The following is a 22744-nucleotide window of genomic DNA, read 5'->3' on the forward strand; positions in this document are numbered from 1 at the left end:
TTTAAGATTATCATTAATAATCTAATAGCATTTGAAATTTAGTGGTGAAGACGTGTCAAGTGACCGCGTCCTTCTTTATCCAGCTCTAACATCTCAGCTCTTGTCAGGTTGCCGCTTTCCATTCTCCACTCTACCATCAGGTCTGGGCATGAACTGCATCCTGCTCACTGTGGTAACCTTGGAACAATGAGACAAGACTGGCTGAGAGTAGAGTACTGTTCTGCACTCTTTGATGCAACAAGTACATCAGTTGTGTATATGGTTCCGGTTTATCTAACTAATGCAGCATAAACCCTCAGAGGATTTAAATTATGGAAGAGTAGTGTATGCAAGATTAAAAAGATGCGTCTTTAGTCTAGATTTAAAATGACAGAGTGTGTCTGCCTCCCGGACAGTGCAGGGAAGACTATTCCAAAGTTTAGGCGCTAAATAGGTAAAGGATCTACCACCTGCACTTGATTTTGAAATTCTAGGTATTACCAACTGACAGGACGCCTGAGAGCATAATGCACGTGAAGGACTGTAATACAAGAGGAGTTCACTTAAGTATTGAGGAGCTAAACCATGTAGGGCTTTATAGGTAATAAGCAAGATTTTAAAGTTAACGCGATGCTTTATAGGTAACCAGTGCAAGGTTGACAGAACCGGGCTAATATGTTCATACTTTTTTGTACGTGTAAGCACTCGAGCTGCCACGTTTTGGAACAGTTGGAGTTTTTGTAATAAGCCTGCAGGGCAACCACCTAACAGAGCATTACAGTAATCTAGTCTTGATGTCATGAATGCATGAATTAACTAATCTGCATCTGACATTGACAGCATATGACGTAGTTTAGATATATTCTTAAGATGGAAAAACGCCGTACTGGACTTGCGATTTGCGTAACACCTCATTTTTATTGCTACAAATTGAAAACGGTAGGATAAATAAGACTTTAACCATTTCAAAGCTATTCCTTTAATGCCGACGTAATTTTCGAGTCTATGTAGGAGTGTGCTGTGGTCAATGGTGTCGATTGCAGCACTAAGGTCTAGCAACACCAATAACGAGATACAACCTCGGTCAGTCGCCAATAGCAAATCATTTTTAACTCTGATCAAAGCAGTCTGTGTACTGTGACATGCTCTAAATCCAGACTGGAATTCTTCATTGATGTCATTCCTTTGGAGGAAGGAGCATAATTGAGTTGAAACTACTTTTTCCAGAACTTTAGATATGAAAGGTAGATTCGATATAGGCCTGTTGTTCCCTAGTTCTCTAGGGTCGAGTTGGGCTTTTTTGACAAGGGGCCTTATAACAGCCACCTTATATGCTTTAGGCACATGTCCTAATGTCAGAGATGAGTTAATAATACTAAGAAGAGGATCTATAATATCTGGGAGCATCTCTTTCAGTAGATTTGTAGGTATAGGGTCTAGTCTGCATGTTGTTGATTTAGATGATCTAATGATTTTAGACAGCTCATCGTAATCTACAGTATAAAATAATTGCATTTTCTCCTTAAGGGCGCTGTAGTTAGTTTGTTCAGCGGGTTTCACTTCTGATTGCATTGTTATAATTTTTTCTCTAATATCTTGGATTTTATTTGTGAAGTAGTTCATAAATTCATCAGTTTTATGCTGATATACAGGATCAGAAGTCGCTGACGATTTATTTTTTGTTAATTTAGCCACTGTGTTAATAAAAACCTAGGGTTGTGCTGGTTTTCTTCTATTAGTGATGAAAAGTAGGCGGATCTAGAAGTTTTTAGGGCTTTTCTGTATTTTCGAATATTATCCTTCCATGCTGTACGAAATACCTCTAATTTAGTTTTCTTAAAGTTGCGCTCCATTTTTCGGGCCGCTTTCTTTAGAGCCTGAGTGTGTTCATTATACCACGGTGTAGGACTGCCATTTTAAATCTTCTTTAAACGTAGAGGATCAACTGTGTCTAGTGTTTCCGAGAAGGTGGAATTAAAATTTTCAGTGGTAATGTCAAGATCTTCAACGTTATTTCTCTTGCTAGCAATTTGAGACAATTCGGGCAGATTATCGAGAAGCGCATCATTGGTTGTTGAAGTTATTGTTCTACCATATTTGTAACAATGAGTTTTATTTGCAGCCGTAGGCCAGTGAAGATAACACCAGATAATGATCCGAAATGTCTTCACTCTGCTGAAGGATTTTAACGTCGTCTACATTTATACCGTAAAACAGTATTAAATCTAGAGTATGATTACGAAGGTGAGTGGGTCCTGACACATGTTGACTAAAGCCCATGGAGTTAAGAGTGTCTTTGAAAGCCATTCCTAAGGCATCTATATAATTATCTACATGGATGTTAAAGTCACCAACGACAAGGACTCTATCTGTGGCCAGTATTAGTTCTGATTAGAGATGCACCGATTGCAATTTTCTTTGCCGATTCTGATTTCCGATTTTATTACAAGTGAAACCTGCCGATTCCGATTTTTGCCAATTCCGATTTTCTATCCACAAACTATAATTGACAGTATACTGTATATAAAACCATATTAACTTTACTTCAATACACATTTTTTTTTATTTTCATTGAATAAATGATTAAACATTACAATTTCCCCAAATTTCCTTAAATGCAGTTCTCCAAGCTGCATTAAATTACAGAATCTTCATTCACGCATCAGAATGAACGACTTCAACATGAGTTTAGCATGTGTCAGAGTTTAACATGATGCTAATAGCATCACTGTTAGCATACATACCCCATGTAGACGGAGCAGCGAGAGATGAACTACAGTGCACCTTTTTGTCTGTACAGTACATGATGCGTGTGCATGCGCGTGCAGTCAGCGGATATGAGAGATGCGCGTCAGTCAGCAGAGAGTCAGCAGGTGGACCCACATGCGAGTATAAACGAGCCGTGAAAGACAGGCTGTGCGCGCGCATGTTTACTTGCGGCTTTGAGTGTACTGACGGCTGTGACGTTTTTGCACGCATCACGGGTAACAGAAGATCGGCTTGGAATCGGCGAGATGTGAGACTGACCGGCCGGTCACCGGTCGGGCCGATCATACGAAAAAACGGCCAATTCCGATCTCTGACCGGTCAATCGGTGCACCTCTAGTTCTGATAAGAACCCACCAAATTCTTTAATAAAATCTGTGTGGTGCCCTGGGGGCCTATAAGAACTGTGCCTTTAAATGGCCACTTTGTTATAGTTTTTGCACATCATTTCAAAACTTTCAAACATGTATTTAAAGAACATATTACTTTATCTCTCTTCTCGCCAGCACTTTTAATCAAGCATTTTTTATACATTTTACAAAACTTTCATGACGCACAGAGGTAAAAAATAACAGAAAGTGGCAAATGTAAATGATACTATTAAATGTATGTATTTAAATTATTGTTATTAAGTATTTTTGCTTATTAAAACAATTTATGGTTCAATAAATACACTTTCAATACTAGAAGAATAAATGACAGTGGTATTCCTGTATTTCTTGAATAATATTAATGAGATGTAATACATCAGCAGCTCTTTTAGGCTTCATGTACATTTGCAAGCTCTAGTACACCCATTGACACGTCCTTTTTTTGTCCTGCCTCTTTACTTTCAAGTATACATGAATATTTTCCCAAGATGAGTGTTTTAAATAAGAAGTGAAGGTCACCTGCACAACTGGCAATCATACAATATTCACTGAACCGATCACTGAATCCAGCAGATCCACACCGTCTCTGCTCACAATGCTGGCCTCTCTCAGTATTCATGTATTCTGCCGGAGTGAAAGTTGTTTTGAAATGGAGGAAGATGATTTACCCTCACAAACGTAAGTTCAGCAGAATGAAGTTTGCCCTTTAGCTCATGTTTGGAAAGGACGGACGCAGTACAGCACCAGCTGCACCGATCGCAGAGAGTTTGAAAAGGTCAGCGGCTAATTCACAGGCGGAGCGTTTGAAAGCCTCTTTCGTTTGAAGAGTGTCAGGAATCCGGCCTGGTTTTGTGCTGCGTTGAGTGCTGATTTGGGGAATGAAGAGGGAAGTAAGAGTCAAGCTTAGCTGGAGGAGAGGAGGTGATGTCATGATGTTCAGCGCTGGTTAAACCGAAAGAGAAGACATTTACATTTAGTCATTTAGCAGACGCTTTTATCCAAAGCGACGTACAAAGTAGGGGAAAAACAAAGAGACAGAGCAAAACACTTCACAAGTAGATCTCAAGTGTATAAAGAGATTTCAACCCACCGTGTGATGGTTTAACCCACCGTGTGAACATTTCCATTCACCAGTTGGAAGTCAGGTGTGACACTAGACTGCAACAGAAAATTGATCAAACACTCATTTATCTCATGGCACGTTATTTATAACAGAGAACTGTTGCTTTTTGGAAATAATAAATGTACATTTCTATCTACTTTATCCAAATTAAGTGGCTTGTGGTGCATTCAAAGTATATTGAACCCACAACATTTGCACTGCTAATAATGTGAGGTGTATATACTGTAACTTTTGTCTGGTCAGTATGGGGATGAAATAGATTAAATGAATGAGATTCACAAAGAAATGCATGGCATTCAGATACTGTATGTAGATAAATTGGCAGCCTTGTTTTGCAAGGAAATATACAGTATATATTTTCATATATTTTTTGAATGATGTCACCTGACAAGGGTGTAATCAGCCAATCAAGTTTTATCATGACATTTTTTTCCTCAGCTGATTGGCTGAAATGGCCCAAACTGAGTTTTCATGAGGAAGCTATATGTTTTACAGGCAAAGTCAACTCGCTTACATTGCTTACAAATGCATTTACATTTATGCATTTGACACAGACATTTGATTAGTGTGTGTGTCCATGATTTTTTCCACTGCTAATGCAATGCTCTGATATCCAATGTTTAGAAATGACAGATTTGCTGTTTATACTCAAGTCATGTTGTTGTGAGATTGATGGGAACGTTCTGGTTATCCTTACACAAATGAATAGAATAAAAGGGTGACGCTGTAGTTCTTTTATCATTCACCAAAAACAACCCTGGAGGCATTTCAGGTTAATCTTAAATATGTGTGCTGTATGTAAACACACATATTTAACATTTACATCAGTTTGTATGGCATGCCAAGAAGATTCCTGTTACCAGCCCTGCTCTTTCTGACAATCCGATAACGGGGATTTTAAGGAGCGCTGCCTTTGATTTAGAAAAGATCCTTTATCTTCCTAAATGATTTTGTATTCTTGTAAATGCCCTGAATAACAAGCCTCTATATGTTTTAATAAATAGAAGGATTAAATGTACCCTGATAGCGGTTTATGTATTGACGACGGAGGCCTGTGGTTTCCACTCATTTATAAAGACCGAGATCAAAGAACGCGATACGGGGATTAATTAAACCGTTCTCCAATGTTTCACGTCATCAAAGCTAGACATTGAAATCTACATGCAAAGCTTGTAGTGTATTGTTTATTTGCTTGATTATTCGTATCGCACGCATCTTGTATGTCTGGATGGATAAGGCCAAAGGTTTGAAATTAGTTCCACTAGATATTGTGATGTTACATCTTAATCTAACAAACAGAAAAGTCAACGTCAGAAAACAATTCAGACAGCAGTCGTCGTGTTGTGTAATAAACACAGTTTGGTGATGGATATGGCATTGTAATGGAGGTTGTAGTGATGTGAGGTAGATGCCCAGCTGGACCTCATTAGTCTGTAACACTTGAGCATGTGTTTGTGTTGAGCGACCATTAAAGCTCAATGTGAAGCGAGAAAGAAAGGTTTTCTGTAATCTGTTGAAGAGTGTCAGAAGCAGGGCCAGCCCAGCCTCTGTTGGTGCCCTAGGCAAGATTTTAGATTGCGCCCCTCCTATACAAAATAAATTAATTAATAAATTAAAATATCTGAAAATTAACTCTTTTAAAAGCAAAATTCATATTTATTTTAATATAACATAAATTGTGATTAACATAAATAGGACGTGAATAAATAACAACTAAAAAATATTTGTATTTTTTTTCTAATTACCTACTCATTGTTTGAAAATAATGCTGAAAATAAAATAAAACTAATTGTTTTCTCAATAATACTGGATTTGAAAATTAGAGCTCATCAAACAATTATTTGATTATTATTATTATTTAGATAAAGGATAATGAGAAAGGTTTTATAAACATGTTGTACAGCTCTGCGCAAATGCTGTAGGGACACAAATAAAAGCTTATTGCATTGTTTTGGATTTTCTTAAATAAATGGCATGGCCTAGTCACTGTGCCAGTAAACACTTTTTGCAGTTCACTTAGTTGAAAGCGGTCAAAAACAGCACGCAGTGTCAGTGTTACCAGTAAAATGGTTCAAAATAAGCAAGATGCTCCGAGTGGGATTCGTGCTTAGAACCGGCGATGAGTCCAGCATGAGAAGAAGGTGCTTTAACAACAAGACCACAGTCTAACATAAGTTGTGGGAGCAAAGTTTACCTGCACAGATCACACTAGCTGGTCTCCGTTTCACATGCATAATTAACGCATTAAGATTATTAATCATAATCGAGTCATGATGCAAGAATCTGTTCACATGTCGCGTTTTATGCACTCTCGTCTGGCGCCCCTCTGGTCATTTTGCACCCTAGGCAACTGCCTATGTCATCTATGCCACAGGCCGGCCCTGTTCAGAAGGGTCTGATCGGGTGTTTGTACAGAGGGATTAGATGCATGCTACTGTATCGTCTCACAGCCCTGAATAACAAAAGCAACTCAAGGGACACAAATTACCTTCTAATCCTGTGTACAACAAAATCTAAGCACTTCAAGTCAAGGACGAAGGTGTCTCACTGGGAAGTTTTGAGAAGTCGTGCGGAGTGCGAGCGTCACGATCACGAATGTGTTATCGAACGGAAAAGCCGATTCTGCAACAGGATTATGAGCGGCTGTATTCAAACTGTCCTTGAGTGTGATGTTTTGTCCCGCAGCGTTTCACCTCATATGCTGGGAAATTCCTCGGTGCTTGATATTTGTCTTAAAAGGTGTCAAAGAAAAACAAAGCAACACAATCTGTGCAGTGGGTTTATACTTCATATACTGTGGCTTTAAGTGCTTTACACTGGTGTCTTCTTTTAAAGGTCCAGGGTGTAGTTTTTTGGAGGATCTGTTGACAGAAATGCAAAATTTCTCCTTACGTGGAATTCGTAGTGTTGTTTCTACAGTAGCCGGGACAAACTTCTCTACAGAATGCGTTTCGTAGATACGTAGATCTCCTTTTCCTTTGGCCAAAAAGTGAAAACATGACAACGTCTTTGTCCTGTGTCAGCCACCGTAGTGCTTGGAAAGGGGAGGGGTCGAGTGGAGTGGAGTGAGCCCTTTGTTGCAGTTTGCAACCTCACCACTGGATGCTGCTAAATTTCACACACTGGACCTTAAACTAGCAATGTTTGCAAGGGGCTTCATTGCGGTTTACACAGAATACAGTAATGTCAACTGTATTGATCACATAAAAAGATCATATCACGTCATCAGATCAGATCACATTTCTCTGAAAGCCACAATGTGTCCAACCCTTTTCAAAGATTTATAAATGATGAAATAATAAGGGAAATATGGAAGAAATGTTCCTTAAGCCACCTGGAATCAACATATGCCTTTTGGTGGATTCACGCTGTACGCGGCAGTCACGATTGTCCAGTTCATTTTCAAAGGGAAAAACGCGGTGCTTGTGCATCCAAAATCCTGCAACTTCCATGGGCAAGGCTCTTTGCGGCAGAGGTGCAGGTGAAGATAAAAATATTTGATCTTTTTGTGAACGGCAGTGGCAGCCACATTGGCTTAAAGGCAGCTGCCGCGCGACAATTCCACCGCTCACCGCGTACCGTGTGAATGGCCCGTTACACTTAGGAAGTCTAAACATATGTTTGTTCTAAAAATCTAAACTTATTTTAACCTTGTGTTTCACCGTATGTTCATTTCTGCTTTGTGTTCCCGCGCATACGGTTTTGTCTCTTGAGTTTAACAACTGTGTGACGTCATGTCGTCAACTCTTCATTGATAACATTCTGGTGAAATTTTTTTTTTATTTTGTAATGAAGGACTAGAATGCATTGCAATTATAAATTCTTTATAAGGTGAAAATTATTCGCAATTTTATCGTATTATCTTTGTAATGTGAGACACATTTTCAAGTACAAAAGTTGTTACTGTATGCTTTTCTATAGAATTTTCCTTGAAATCCCTTTAAAATGTCAGTCAAGGTTTCTTGTGTTGTAATGTAGTATTTTCACCTTTAGGCTGTTTGCTACTGTACCTTTAAGATCACTGTTATGATTGGCTAACTGTATTTTGATGTTGCAGCCATTTCTAAATGACCTGTTTTTGTGACCATTTTAACAAGTGAGGAGAGAAATTCAGTAACAACTGTCCTGTGTCAGAAAGTTGGCCTCATATGATGTTATTTTCTAATGCTTGTGGGTAGTTGACAGATATACCGTGCATGAGTCAACTTAAAATAATAAGGCAACCCATCACAAGGACGTTTTTAAGTTAACTCAACAAACCCAACTTAAAAAAATAATGTTTAAGTCATTAGTTATCAAGGTTACCTAATGAACAACAGAACAAAATATTTTTGTTGGCTGAACATAAATAGAGAATATAGATTGATTATTTAAAAATAAACACATTTATTGGTCTTTTACTACAATTTGGACATGTTTTCTGCCTCAAACAGACCAACACTTTGATCAAATAACTGTTTAAACAGGTTGTGTTGAGTGCATTTACCGGTTTTGCCATGGTGTCATGCACTTACACCTCAACATTGAACACACAAACCTCAACCATGGTAACAATCAAAAACCATCATTCATTAAAAAACTCTAAACACAACAGATAACTAACAGTAACAAAGATATTTAAGTAAAACACTCATCTTTAAAACAAAAACAAATAAGAAATTTAACATGCTGCAATGCATCTTGGGAACTTTCAAAATCAGGTTTCCTACGCGTTTTGGAAAAGTATGGATTTTTATTTGATTGTTTTCCAGGTCTGGATTAGTATGGAAAAAAGAAGATGGAGTATGGAGAAAATTATGAGTTACCAGACTATTACCCTATTTGGTTTTCTAAAATAAAAAATAAGAATTTCTGATAATAAGTGTATTTTTATGAAGTTTGGAGCATGTTTTGAGCGCTGCCAAAAGATCGGCACTATATTGTATTTCAATCTGGAAATATTTGTATAAAAATATCAATATTTACTCATCACTGATAAACATAAGACAGACATGGTTTTAGCTATTGTTATCTACGTAATTTGCACTCCAAAGATGAACTACTTGTCACATTAATGCTATATTTACAATGCTTAGTATTAAATGCTAAACTTACATCACATGACAGCAGTTTGAAGTAATAGCTGCACTCAGTTACATTATGCCATTACTATTTTTCCTGCTTATAACATTCCTCTGTTGCCTCATATCGATAAAAAAAATAAGACCAAATTAGACCTAAACAGTTTCAACAAATGAAATGAATATGTTTTGGACCTCGGTTTATCTAAAATCCTGCATACGTTCCGGATTGAACGTCGTCAAATTTTGAAAGAAGCCAAGTTAATGGACTTTAGTTCTCTTTTCATGTGCATTAATGAATTATATTTCACCAATCCTTCGGTTGCTGTGGGTTCAAGGTTTACAGTTATTTAATTTGACAAATTATTAACATTGCACTAAATTCCAATAAAATGTGCATTGAAATTGTCTTGGTTTGGTGTTAGTTCATTTGTATGAGGAATAGCTATAACAGTCCACTGATTATTTGGCGAAATATTAACATACATGTGAGCAGTTTGATTTTTAAAACCACTACTTTTTTCAGATGTTAAATATGGTCTGAAAAATCTTCAGGGACGTCTGTATGTTTGAGTCTGGAAAAGTACGGAATTTCTAAATGGAAAACGTGTAGGAACCCTGATTCATTCTTTGTTCAGAATACACGGTTTTGTAAGTTGGTCAGACTTTCTGATGCATTTTGGCATAGAACTTGTCAGTCCAGTCAACAAAATAATGTTTATTATTAGAAACGTTCAGGTTAGAAAATGTTCGAAAAAATTTTGTTCAGTATATGCAAAACAATAATTTCACTGCTTTAACTAAAAAAAATGTTGAAGTTACTTATTTGTCTTTGTAGGTAGAACATTTTGCAAGTTGGATTTTGTACAGTGCACGGTGTGCCACAGCACAAATTATGATGACAAATATATATTTTATATTATTAATATGTATAATATCAATAGCATGGGAGAGATTTATCTTCGTTGTTTTTTTCTATAGGACAACATAGAACACATTTATTTGTCAACTCATCGTGATGTTTGGAGAGAATGAGAGACACTCACTTGCAAAAACAGAAACAGCACTAAACCTAAATAAAAAATCCAGTGTTTTTTTCTAACATTTCATTCATCTTTAAACATTACACTCATGGCACAAGACGCTAAAAACATTGCGATGTGACATGATGCATTGTGGTTACAGTGTTAATACATCATTAATGTGGTTTTCTGTATGTGTTACGCAGGTTTTCTCCAGTGAGCGAGAATGCTCCCGTAGGAACGGTGGCAGGAGTCATCTTGGCAGCCGCTATAAACCAGACCATTGTCTACTCCATCATTGAAGGAAATGAGGGCGGTGAGCTCTGCATTACCTCCACTGGGCCCTGCTGAAACATTTCAGACCAATGTCACCGACACGCACACATTCTAAAAGAGATGCGGTTTGTTAAATCTATAGTAGAATCATGATTTATGAGCGGACATATATCCAGCACATTTGGCATTTTAAAGAGCAGACTCAGATATTCACTTGAAGTAATGCTGTACAGCCCCAGTGACGTGTGCCGGTCACGCTAAACTGCGCCTAACCCTGCACACTGCACCGTTTGTGTTCACCAACCATTTTTTACGGTGTGTTTGCACTATTAATTAATCATCTTATTTTTATCGAATCGAGAGGTAAACGGACTCGAGCAGCGTGTGCCGCAATTCATTCTTAGCGACTTTCCCTCTCATACAGATCTCATGCATTCACTGCGAGAAACGAGTCGACTTCGCCTCGCGTTATTTCTCCCTCATAAAGCTCCCAGCCGAGAGACTGCCGGAAATGTCACATTGCTCTTTTATGAGTCAGATATTATTGTAATGTAATAAATTACAGTTTGTAACGCTTCAAGCACGCCATAATGAAAGCTTGCATCCTCGCCGGCTGCATTTCGTAGGTGTCTGTCAGCTGAAAGTTCTGCGTCTGTTGCCGCGTGTCACGGGGGGAACGGAGGTGCGCGTGATTAAAATCCTCCACTCCGTCTGCTCAGAGCCGGAATTTGCCGTCACATTTGAATAGTTCGGCGGCTGGTTTGAAGCGATGGGGAAATGGTTGTGGGACATTCTCATTAGACGGAATCAAGGAGCGTGCATTGGTAATCAAAAGGCTGTTTTCATCAGCGCGAACTAGAAAGAAGAGAGGAAGGAGAAGGTAATCATGGAAGCGCCTGAATCTGACGTCAATACGATGACATCACCTCAGATCACAGCCAATCCTTTATGAATGTTAATGAGACTCAAAAGCTGCTCGTGCACTTTGGACCTGAAATCCCAATGTAGTTAAGTGCGTGGAAAAGCGTTTGGGATGAGTTCGGAGACACCTATTTAGCCGGGCCAGGAATTACTGTCAGGCACAAGTGGGTGGCATGACAAATCTTTTCCTGGATTGAGTCATTTCATATCATGGGATATATCTGGAAAAACAGCCCTATTTACAGATAATCCGGTAATCAAACGCTTTACAAAGCAACTCCTTTGATTATTCTCTCTTTATATTTGGCGCTCGATGGATGGCTCACAAACGCTTATTTATAACAAATGAATGATAAGTATGACATTAACATCTACAAATTTGGCAGATGGTGTGACATATTTGTTTATTTAATAATCTCTATGAAGAGCACATATTGATTCATAAGGGCGAATACGTGGCGTTCTAGCAGCAGGGGTGGTAATATATTTGTTTGATTATAAAATGATGACACAGTTTGTCTCGTCTACAGGTGAGTTTATTTTGAATAACATCTCTGGAGTGATCAGCACTATCAACCCGCTGGACTACGAGAGCAACAGCAGTTACGTCCTCCGCGTGGAAGCCAACTCCATCAGGGTTGTGTCGTCCAACCTACGAGCGCCGTCCAAAAGTGAGGCTTTTTATCATGTTTTCTCAATAAAACATCTAATATGACATTATGACCCAGTTTTAAAATTCTGGGTATTATTTTCATTTCCCTGTAAAGTCATTGCATTTTTGTTTTGGAGTCCGGTAAACACTTCATCAGATATCAGGCCATACATTGAGGCTATCCATTCCTTCTGTATGGAGTTGATTTATAGAGATTTTCCTCTCAGACGGAGCATCTGTTATTATGCTGATTAGACGGCTTTGGATATTGAGTGCATATAACTTTTAATATATGGATTATTCATTCATTCGTGTATTATGCAAACAAGGTAATGAAATAAAATGATTAGTTGGGTCCATTCAGCCTGTCGTCTCAGTGGCTTTTACTGATTCCCAAGAGTGTTTTAATATGTAAATAGATTTTTTTTAATGTGTCACCGTTCAGTTATTTGTTGTAGTGTTATGGTGATGTCACCACAGGACTGCAGGTTGATGTTTTTATTTAGACACCTGCTTAGACGCTATGATTTCATAAATATCAGTGTCAGTCGATTGATATCAATTTAATTATGATACACTTACTATTTGTCAACCCTTACGAAAACTAACCAAAAAACTATGGTTTTACTACAGTCGAAACCAAAAAGCATGGCCACGTCACTTTTTCGTTTAATTTTGGTAAGGGAAAGAAAACACATGTATCAATAGTAGATTCATTGATTATTTTTCATAAGTTTATTTTTCAATAGTTATTATTCCCCAGTCTCACTGACCATTATTTATAAAGAAAAAGTTTTGAAGATTTTCAGGAGACCCTGTGTCTTGTTTGTATGAGGCCCATTTTTAAAGCTTTATTTTACAGATGGTTTTTCATTATCTTTTGTGATGTTTGCTTGCAGGTAACACAGCGAAGGTCTTCATTGAGGTGCATGATGAGAACGATCATCCTCCAGTGTTTACTAAGCCGCTTTATCTCGGTGGGGTTGCTGAAGATGCCAAGACCTTCACATCTGTTTTACAGGTCCAGGTAATGTGTCTGAACCTCACTGTTTGTACTTTGTGTAGTGTCACACCTTGAGTCTGCTGAAAGCCCTGCCCACTTTCTGCATACACACCGCCCACACTGTGCTTACAGCCCGCCCACAGTCTGCCCCGAGCCCTGCCCACTTTCTGCTTACACACCGCCCACAGTCTGCCCACTTTCTGCTTACACACCGCTCACACTCTGCTTACACTGTGCTTACAGCCCACCCACAGTCTGCCCAGAGCCCTGCCCACTTTCTGCTTACACACCAACCACACAGTACTTACAGCCCGCCCACATTCTAACCAGAGCCCACCCACCAAACATGAAAATGACAAGAATGCATTTTAGTTTTTTAAGGTGTCAGTCAGAAGTTTCAGATAATACAACAATAACAGATTTGGCTGTTGGTTGTTGTGCTGGTGTGAGGTGTAGCCGGTTGGATATTCTGGTCTCAGCCGAGGTGCTTAAATCTGATCAGCCGGGGTCTGAGAGATCAGATCAGATCAAGATGAGCTTGTGATGTGTAAAATTCCACAGCCGCAGAGACTCGCTGATACAGATCCCAACACAACTGTCAATAGTGTGGACACAGCAGCAGCACATTCTCTGGGACAGAAAATAACTCATCAATCAGCCTGACGACTGAGGTGTCTCTGCATTGTATCTCTGTTCTCTTTCACACAATGATTCTGTGTTTTCTATGATCTCGCTCTGGTCTCTCATTCCTCATGTTTCTGTCATGTGTTGATCAACAGTGTATTCTGAGCTTTTCGTTTTAGGAGAGAACAGCCTCTGATGATTGTTTTAAACACATCAAAACTGCATTTGTCTATCAATGGAAGCCAAATATATGTGACATTCTACAGAAATCTGTGCTTTCAGCTTTGGTGCAGTGGTTTGTGGAGAAGCTCTTTCTTACTGTCCATATAGAACTGTTTTTTACTGAAGTGGGAAAGAACTTGACTGACCTGAACAAAACCCACACCTGAACCCTGCTTACCACCTTTGTTAAAATACATTTAAGAACATTTAATTTCAGAAGCATTAATCTTTCTTTATCCTCTGCTCTTTTGGACCATCTTTTTTACATGATTTTTCTCTCATGAGAGCATCAGTGTCCCTGTTCAGATGCACTTAAAGGGAACCCATGGTATAGAGAGATGTATGTCTTAATACGTTGTAATAGCCTTACACTACTAGCATTTGTCATTAGAAACACATCAAATATTTTCATTTCTTTAAAAAAAACCTAAATGTAATACTCACCTTAACCTAAGGAGGCCGCCATGTTCTTTTTCGATGACGTAAAACGGTTGCACGCACAGGTAGCCAAACTGAACACAGACACACTAATCAGTTCTTCAGTAAATATAAGGTACTGTAGGATAAAAATAATGCTAAAGAAAGAAAATAAAAACGCTATTTGGTGTATTTTCGTACATTTTAATATTATTGGTCAGAAACAATGCATAATACATGTTAATAACCAAAATCATTTCGAATTTAATATATACACAATATTTTAGCCATTATAAAATGCATTTTATGCATTTATATATTTTATTTTGTTGTCTGAGGTGTAATTATAATATTATAGCTTTTTGCCCCAAAATTAAGTTATTCATGACCTTTTTCCAGCCTGTTTTTAATCCTCTCAGGAAAAAGTCCCCTTTATGTGTTTCCCTTTAAGAGCCTTCGTTGCCTTCTGTGTAACCGCCCACTTCTATGATTGACAGCAGCTGCCGAAAGACATGCAGCTGGATAATCGCAGTTTTTCTCATACTGTCTCAGCTTCTCAAGTGGTCTTTTAAGCACATTGTGCGTGTATTCATGTCACAGACACTTTAATAATCACATATGTACAATGATTTAAGTTATTACCTCTAAAGAAAACATATTCCTATATTGTGTGAAGAGAAACAGCGCGTCATGTTTAAGTTACTCGAACGTCTGCATTTACCACAAAATAACGATTACCAGATTATCGTCACTATATCAAGATGTTTCTAACAGATCTATCAGATCTGAACTGAATGTAAACAAGTCATGCTTCCAATCCACTCGCTCCTCAGACTCAGAGCCGTTAGCCGTGTTTCCACACAAAGTTGCGAATTTAGCTTATACGCAAAATTGGAACATTGCATCAAACATTTGCGAATAAGCATCGTTTCCATCCAACTAGTCACCCGTCACTTTCTAATAAACTGCCACTAAATATCAGTAATAAGTAAAGTAAGAGAAGCCACTGAATATAGTAATTTTCATATATAATAATAACTTGTGCAAGCAGAGTGGGACGAGGGCCGTGAGGGAAAGGCGCGAGGCCGGTTCTGCTTGTTACAGTCAGGTTACGCCGTCTCATAGACTTTTTGGAGGAATTTATGATTTACATTTCCCATTAGTCGCATAAACCCTTTTTTTTGCAGAAAAAAAAACAGGTTTTTATTTCGAAATTTGCCGTTTCCAATGCGAAACTTCAAATCGTGCATAAAACCAGGGTGATGGAAACCCGGTCAACTCCGTAGACTCCAGTGGAAGTTTTTTCACAGCAATGGCACTTCATGGAGCCTCTCAGTAGTTCCCGGAATTAGCAACGCATGGAGCTGCGGCAAAACCGACCGATTGACGTGAACGTTTAACTCATTTAATTAATGAGTAAAAAAATGAAAGAAATAAAAAAAACAACTTCCTGAAATTATCCGAAGGCTCCATGAATCACGTGACACGTCGCAACTCTCTTTCTCAATGTATCTGTTCAGACTGAACACCGGTGGGCAGAGCTAATGATGCAATGATGTAAAAGTAGTAGGAGTTGTTATCATGCTGTAGGCAGGTCATATGAAAACAAATCTCCTTAGTGACATCACATCACTTATCCAGCCATGTCTCCTTCGAGTTTCTCCAGAGAACGATCATTTAAATGCGTTCATTTTCGATTATGAGGCCGTTTTAAGATATAAGAATTGCTTGGATAACATATACTGTACCTCTTACAATGCATGTCAAAGGATCAAGGGTAATTGATCATTCACATCATGGCCCGTTTAAGAGATTAAGAGAAGGGCATGTGTACAGGGGTTGAGAATAAAAGTTTTAAAGCATTTTAACAACACAAACACAGATTTCATCAAATACACCATTCATGTTCATATAATGATAGTGTAGGATGGGGGGTCTGTCTGGGTGGCAGACAGTTTTCCATTTAATCTCAGCGGTGTTCAGAAGAGATTCAGGTGTGAGGCCAGTTATTCCAAGCCCAAACCAGTAAACTTCTTTTTCATAGTCATGAGGAGACAGGACTCCATGAGGAGACACTATCAGGCTAAAGCACAAAAGGGTCCCAAAATTCTCACTGTCATTGTATTTGTCCTGACAGAATTCACAGAAACAGACTGCTAAATTACAAGGGTGGTGTCTACTTACATCTGCTTGTATTTTATTTTGTGAAAAAATGTCTGTATGTGACTTACAGCCAGTGTTGGGCAAGTTACTCTGAAAAGTAATGAATTACTAGTTACTAATTACATATTCAATAGTGTAATTATAACAAATTACTCTCTCCAAAAAGTATTTCATTATTTATTACTAATTATTTGTATATCCTATATCAACCTTGATTAGTTAAGTGATTCAAGGGTAGACATGAAACGGCTCTTTTAATTCATTCAAATAAATAACATAAAACTACATTAAGTATTCTTATTAACTGACCAAATTATTACAATGTGAGAATTATACATTAAAGCACAGATTTTAAAGTTAGAATTTTGATGTCAATTCCACTATTGCGCACAGTATTTAGTTTAATTACATCATAAGTAACTGTAATTAAATTACAGAAAAAATTAGAGTTATCCCTTACTTTACTTTTTCAAGGGGAAATGAATTATGTTACAGTAACTAATTACTTAGTAACAAGTTACACCCTACACTGCATACAGCGCATTCAAGCTGTTAACTTTTTCACATCATCTGTCCCTTTATTGAACATTATTTTATTAGTTTATTGTTTTTATTTGTACTGACAGTTACCTTCCATAAAATCATTTTACTTGACATCATTTAAACCAATCCAATTTTTAACCCGTACTGTATTAATGTTAGGAAATAGGTTTCTGTTGTGGTTTCGGAATTGAATGTAGAATATAGAATTTATTTTGTATATTGACAGAACAGATCACTGCATGGCATTTGCATTGTGCACTGAAAGTTTCTGGCCTCTCAAGGTCGGCCTGTTTAAGCGTAACACAGACACGATCTGCTCGCCTCAGTTCATCTCATACGGCTTTACCCTACTTACAGTTCACCAGCAGTCCAGAAGAACCGTGCCGGTGATGATGTTATCAGGTGACCGCTCACTGCGTCCTGTCGAGGACTTTAGTACTTAAGACCCTAGACTGAGTTAAAGCAAACAGCCGAGGGCATTACAGGGTTACGTTTATTTCAAGTTCAGATGACCATCATTTCTGCTCTGTTCTCGTAGAAAATGTCTGAGAAGTGAAGTTTAGCGGGCAGAGGTAAAAAAGCTGAATATGCTGCCCAACGGACACACACGCACACACCGGCGCACGTTTTGGTGGCCACAGAATCACTTACGATGGTTTTTTGTTCAGGCTGCTCAGCAGCACATAGATTAGACTAATCTGCTTTGAAATCCCTCTTAAATAGTTTTGAGGGGAAAAACGGGAGAAAATTGAAATTGCTTTCCTCTCTCTCAGGTTTATACTCAGAAAGCGTCTGTTCTCTTTCTGGTGAGATGTGTAACCATTGTTCATCCCTCATCTGATCATTCGTTTATGTCATCTGTTGCTGTTCTTGGATCACCTTTCTTGCCATGTAAAATCAGAGTGAAATACAGAGCAACTGGACACTGTTTACGTCTCATCTGTGTTTCAGATATTTCTCCTGAAAAAAGAGGGAGAAGTCTCACAAATGTCTCAAATGTTTTCATGGATTTGTACAAGTACACTCTCATTTGTTTGTGGTTTTATTTCTTTGTGGTCGTATTTTTAGAGAAACACCGGACACTAAATTGATACTTAAATGAAACCTACATGAAATCTCCTGAACTGAATATTCTCCTCTAGGGAATAAAAGCGTTCTGTTGTGTCCGAGCCTATCCGCACAAAATAAGCATTTAAACCGTGAGCGTCTTTAACACACAGCGAGTGTGTGTGTGTTCATTGAAATGACTCTTCCAGGCATATTGAAGAAATCCTCATTGGTGTTAATGAGTTTGCGAGGGCCGGGGCTCCGGCTATCTGCCGAGCCGTGCATTTCCCCGGCTTGTAAAGAGCTATTATAAATCATAGTCACCGCAGTGAAGGGCTGAGATGTTAAACTGTGCTCTCCAGCCGAAGTGACATGAAACTGGAGCTGGGAGCGCCCCCTGGAGGTCACAGGTGTAACACCTCTGTTTTGTAGGTCTTAAGTATCTTGTGGCTCTTTCTCTGTTCTGGGAGTCTTTGACACACGTGTGTTGTATTGTTTGTGGCAGGCGCTGGATAAGGACACGGGGAATTACAGCAGCATGCTGTACAGACTGATTATCCCCCCGACCGCTGACGGTAAAGACGGATTTATTATTGAGCCCTTCACAGGCGTGATTAAGACGGCCATCATGTACAGGAACATGAGACGCTCCTACTTCAAATTTGACGTGGTTGCCACGGACGACTACGGCAAGGGATTGAGCAGCAGCGCTCAGGTGGTGGTGAGTATAACATGCAGAACGTTTACTGTTCATCCAAACGATGAGAGACTCAGGGGTGGGGCATTCAGAAAATATGGTGACAGGGTCCTAAAACGTTTTATTTCAATTAAGCATTACACGTGGTTTTGGTCAAATAGTAAGAATAAAAGTCTGATCATCACTGATGTCGTGTAAGCCATTGAAATCAAAGACATTTTGATTTCATTTTGCACAAGGTTTGTGCGTCCTCTGAAATCTCTTACAATGTTTTTATGTCGATGTGTACATTTTAAATTACATAAATTCCAAAATATTCCACATGTACAAATACTGTTGTATACTATAGTAGTTACTGAAGTAAATTGTAGTATACTGTAGTATAGTTTAATTCCTAAAGCATATTCTGTAGTACTAACTCTAGTAAATCGAGAAACTCTTAAATACTGCAGTAGAACACTTTAATATTACCGTAGTAAAACTATAGTATCTAGGAATTTTAGTACAGTTTACTATAGTAAATACAAGTATACTTCACTATTGTTTATGTGGGATGAAAAACAAAAGAATGCTTTTTTTGACACATTGAATTTTTCTGAGTGAAGACACAGTAAAATATGCTTTTATTATCATGACAAAATATATTTTTAAATCAGAGTTGTAATAGTTTTCAATTTTATTGTAATTTTATCAATACTTTGAATTATCTTTTCGCTTTATTTTTTGTTTGTTTTTGTGTTGAACTAAAATGTTATGTTTTGTTTTTAGCAATTTATGTGAGCTCCTGTCATTTAATTATTTATTTGTTTATATTTTTATGTTGTTATAAAATATTAATTTAGTTAAGTATAGTTTTTATTTATTTTCTGTTAATAATTTTAGTGTCTTAACTTAAAAGTATTTCAGTTTATTGCTGAGGCGACATTTCTAATTTTCGTTTATTTTCAATTTTGTATTTAGGCCAGTAATTTCTGTTATAACTAGAAATGATTTACTAGTTCTAGATTTAGTAAACTATAATAAAGTTGTTTTAAACAAAATTATCGCAAAATACAATATAAGCATTTCTGCCCAGTATATTATTGGTTTGCCCACTATTAACAATGTTGTTATTTTAAAAATCATCATTTCTATTCTAATTCATTTTGAAGCGTTGAATTGAAGTACTTCAGCTTTAAATACACAATCCCGAGGCCGCTTAAACACATCGATTAAAGTTTAAAGCAGTAATCTGCAATCCATCAATGAGTTTACAGCGGCGGTCGTGACCTCTGTTAGTCGAGTCTGATTGGAGAAATACACTCTGGGAAGCTCTCCTGAAGCTCATGCAGAACACACATTGATTTTCGGTGTTGGCTCAGGCACTCCAGTGGAATGTAAACCCATAAATCAATCCAACAATAGAACTCAATATACTGAACCAGCACACCAGTCAAATAAATGACCTTTTCATAACTTCACAGTGCAGTTGTCCTGTTGATGCCAGCTGAAACACATCATGTACAGAGTTTAGAGGTCAACTAACCACAAACTCACTATAAACACTTCCAGGTCTCCCTGGAAGAAGAGACTGTAAAGTCTCAATGGGATTTTCCTGGCTAAATAAAGGATAATAATAATAGACAAACCAATGTTAAAATATTTCACCTGACGAGACAACTTTCACACTTGGCTATCCCACGTCAGAGATATCGCATCGGAACTAAAGCTTCTAAACTCATTGGAATAAAGAACAAGACTATTCAAAACTGAAGTGTTGTTGAACAAACTCCCGTCTCACTTATTTTGTCCGGACGCATCCCTTTTTCATGGACAATATCATCTGATATTCTGATATATCTGAAGTGTGACTTTTAATCAATGTTTTGAAATTCTGAAACAAAAAAATGTTGATTTGAAAAACAGTCACATGAAGAAAAACGGATGACATACATAAAGAACTAGATTTCCCAAAGAATGAAATTTGTGTCCAAACAATTTTATCAACTGTCACAATCGTCTATGAATTTGCTTTTATTTTATTCTTTAGTCCTAAATTCAATATTAAAACCATTTAATCTGTGTGCACATGAGGACAGCAACAGACATCAGAAACCTTCATTAGAATGTTTAAACCATTTTTGTCATTCCCCCTAAAATGATATCACTCTCTATCTCCATCATCCGACCATAATTCAATATCTTTTTAGATTGAAAAACAGAAGAAGAGAAATATGTATCTTTTAATGAAACATTCATCTTGTGTGCTGACAGAAGGAAAGATTAAGTTAAAAATATGCTTCTTTAATAAGGTTTCACGGCTGATACAGAATGTAAAACATTTTAAAATCAAGGAAGTAATTCTGAAGATTTATTTCATCTGTCATGAGGTTTTCCAGGCCACACAGACCTTTGGTAACTGATTTAATATTTATCAACCCTCAGAGAAACATTTTATGTTATTCGTGTTAATGTTTATTCACATTTATTTCGATCACTATTTTGTGTCCTGGACATCATTTCCTTTCTCTTGTATGTCTTATTTTTGTTTCTCAGGTGTCTGTGGTGAAACAGCTGGACATGCAGGTGGTGGTATCCAACGTGTCGCCCACTGTAGTTGAACAGAACAAGGATCGGCTGATCGGGTAACACACACAAACACACACATCACATGATATAGAGCAGAATCCGACGACAGACGGAGAGCGCTGGAAGTGATCATGTATGCATGAGCGACCGACTCCTGTGGTCCAGATGGTTATATTGGGAATAAATCAGAGTACATGTATTTCGGCTCGATTCTGACGCTCTTGCTTAAAATCAGAAGACACGCGGTGAAGCGTCTGCCCTTTTAAGCATGAAATCCAAAAAGTCCACTTATTATTTTAGTTTCCTCCGTCCATTAAAAAGCTTACAGAAATAGTTCACCCAAAACAAAAATTCAGTCGTTTCTTCACTCGTGTCGACGGGGCTGGGCAGTATTTATGATACATGTATTCAAAATACGTATTTTAAAGGGGTCATATGGCGCGAATAAGTGTTTTTCTGTATCTTTGGTGTGTTACAAGTTTCCCATGCATGTATTAGACACGTAAAATTGCAAAAATGAAAGTGTCGAAACAAAAGATGCATTCCATCTAAAAGTGAATGCTCACCCAGACCTGCCTGAAACGCGTCGTGTAACCACACCCCCAAAAATCTACGTCAGTTTGTGGTATGTTTTGACTAAAACCACCCAAATGTATACGCAAGTAAGGTGGGCGTACCTGTCAGTACAATTGTGTTGGAACCTGATGTTCCAAATATGGTAAGAGGCGTCACATTTCCGTCACACGCTTGCAGTATTCGACCAATCACTACGCACTGGTTAACTGGCCAATCATAGCACACCTAGCTTTTCAGAGCCATGAGCTTTGTTAAAAATCTGCGCGTTTCAAAGAGGCGGGGCAAAGAGGAGATACAAACATGCACGGTATGTTGAAAATACAGCGTTTTTTTACCTTAAATCGTGTATACACATTACATTACATCTAAAACAAACAATAATATTTGTTTTAACCTATCATTTGACCCCTCTAAATACAAAATAGTATTTTGTCATTTGTATTTGATTGGGTTGATGAAAATGGCTTCTGTTTGAATGTTCATGAAGCTGTTTTATGTCATATTTAGTTGAAATACATGGACAGAAAAGCACCAAATTTAGTCGATATTCACCTCATCGTCATGAATAAATCTCATTACTTGTGTATAATTAAAAATGTAATTTTACTTTTGTGCCGTTTTGTGACTTGAGACTTAAATTTCTCCCTCACACAAAGCTATCGTCTTGAAATATAGTGCACAAGTCATGTGTTTTGGGTACTGTCTTGTATGGAG

General features: G+C 37.8%; 1 protein-coding gene across 1 annotated transcript in view; it reads left to right on the forward strand.

The window, feature by feature from the left end:
• pcdh15b (protocadherin-related 15b) overlaps window positions 1-22744 on the forward strand; it is a 285327-nt gene that overhangs the window by 229844 nt on the left and 32739 nt on the right. The window contains exons 25-29 of the mRNA XM_057358597.1: window positions 10528-10637; window positions 12049-12189; window positions 13070-13197; window positions 18695-18910; window positions 21422-21510. Of these exons, the coding sequence (XP_057214580.1) occupies window positions 10528-10637; window positions 12049-12189; window positions 13070-13197; window positions 18695-18910; window positions 21422-21510 (684 nt within the window). The remainder of the gene's footprint in view (window positions 1-10527; window positions 10638-12048; window positions 12190-13069; window positions 13198-18694; window positions 18911-21421; window positions 21511-22744) is intronic.

The sequence above is a fragment of the Triplophysa rosa genome, linkage group LG18, assembly GCF_024868665.1.
Source record: "Triplophysa rosa linkage group LG18, Trosa_1v2, whole genome shotgun sequence".
In the NCBI taxonomy this organism is placed as follows: domain Eukaryota; kingdom Metazoa; phylum Chordata; class Actinopteri; order Cypriniformes; family Nemacheilidae; genus Triplophysa; species Triplophysa rosa.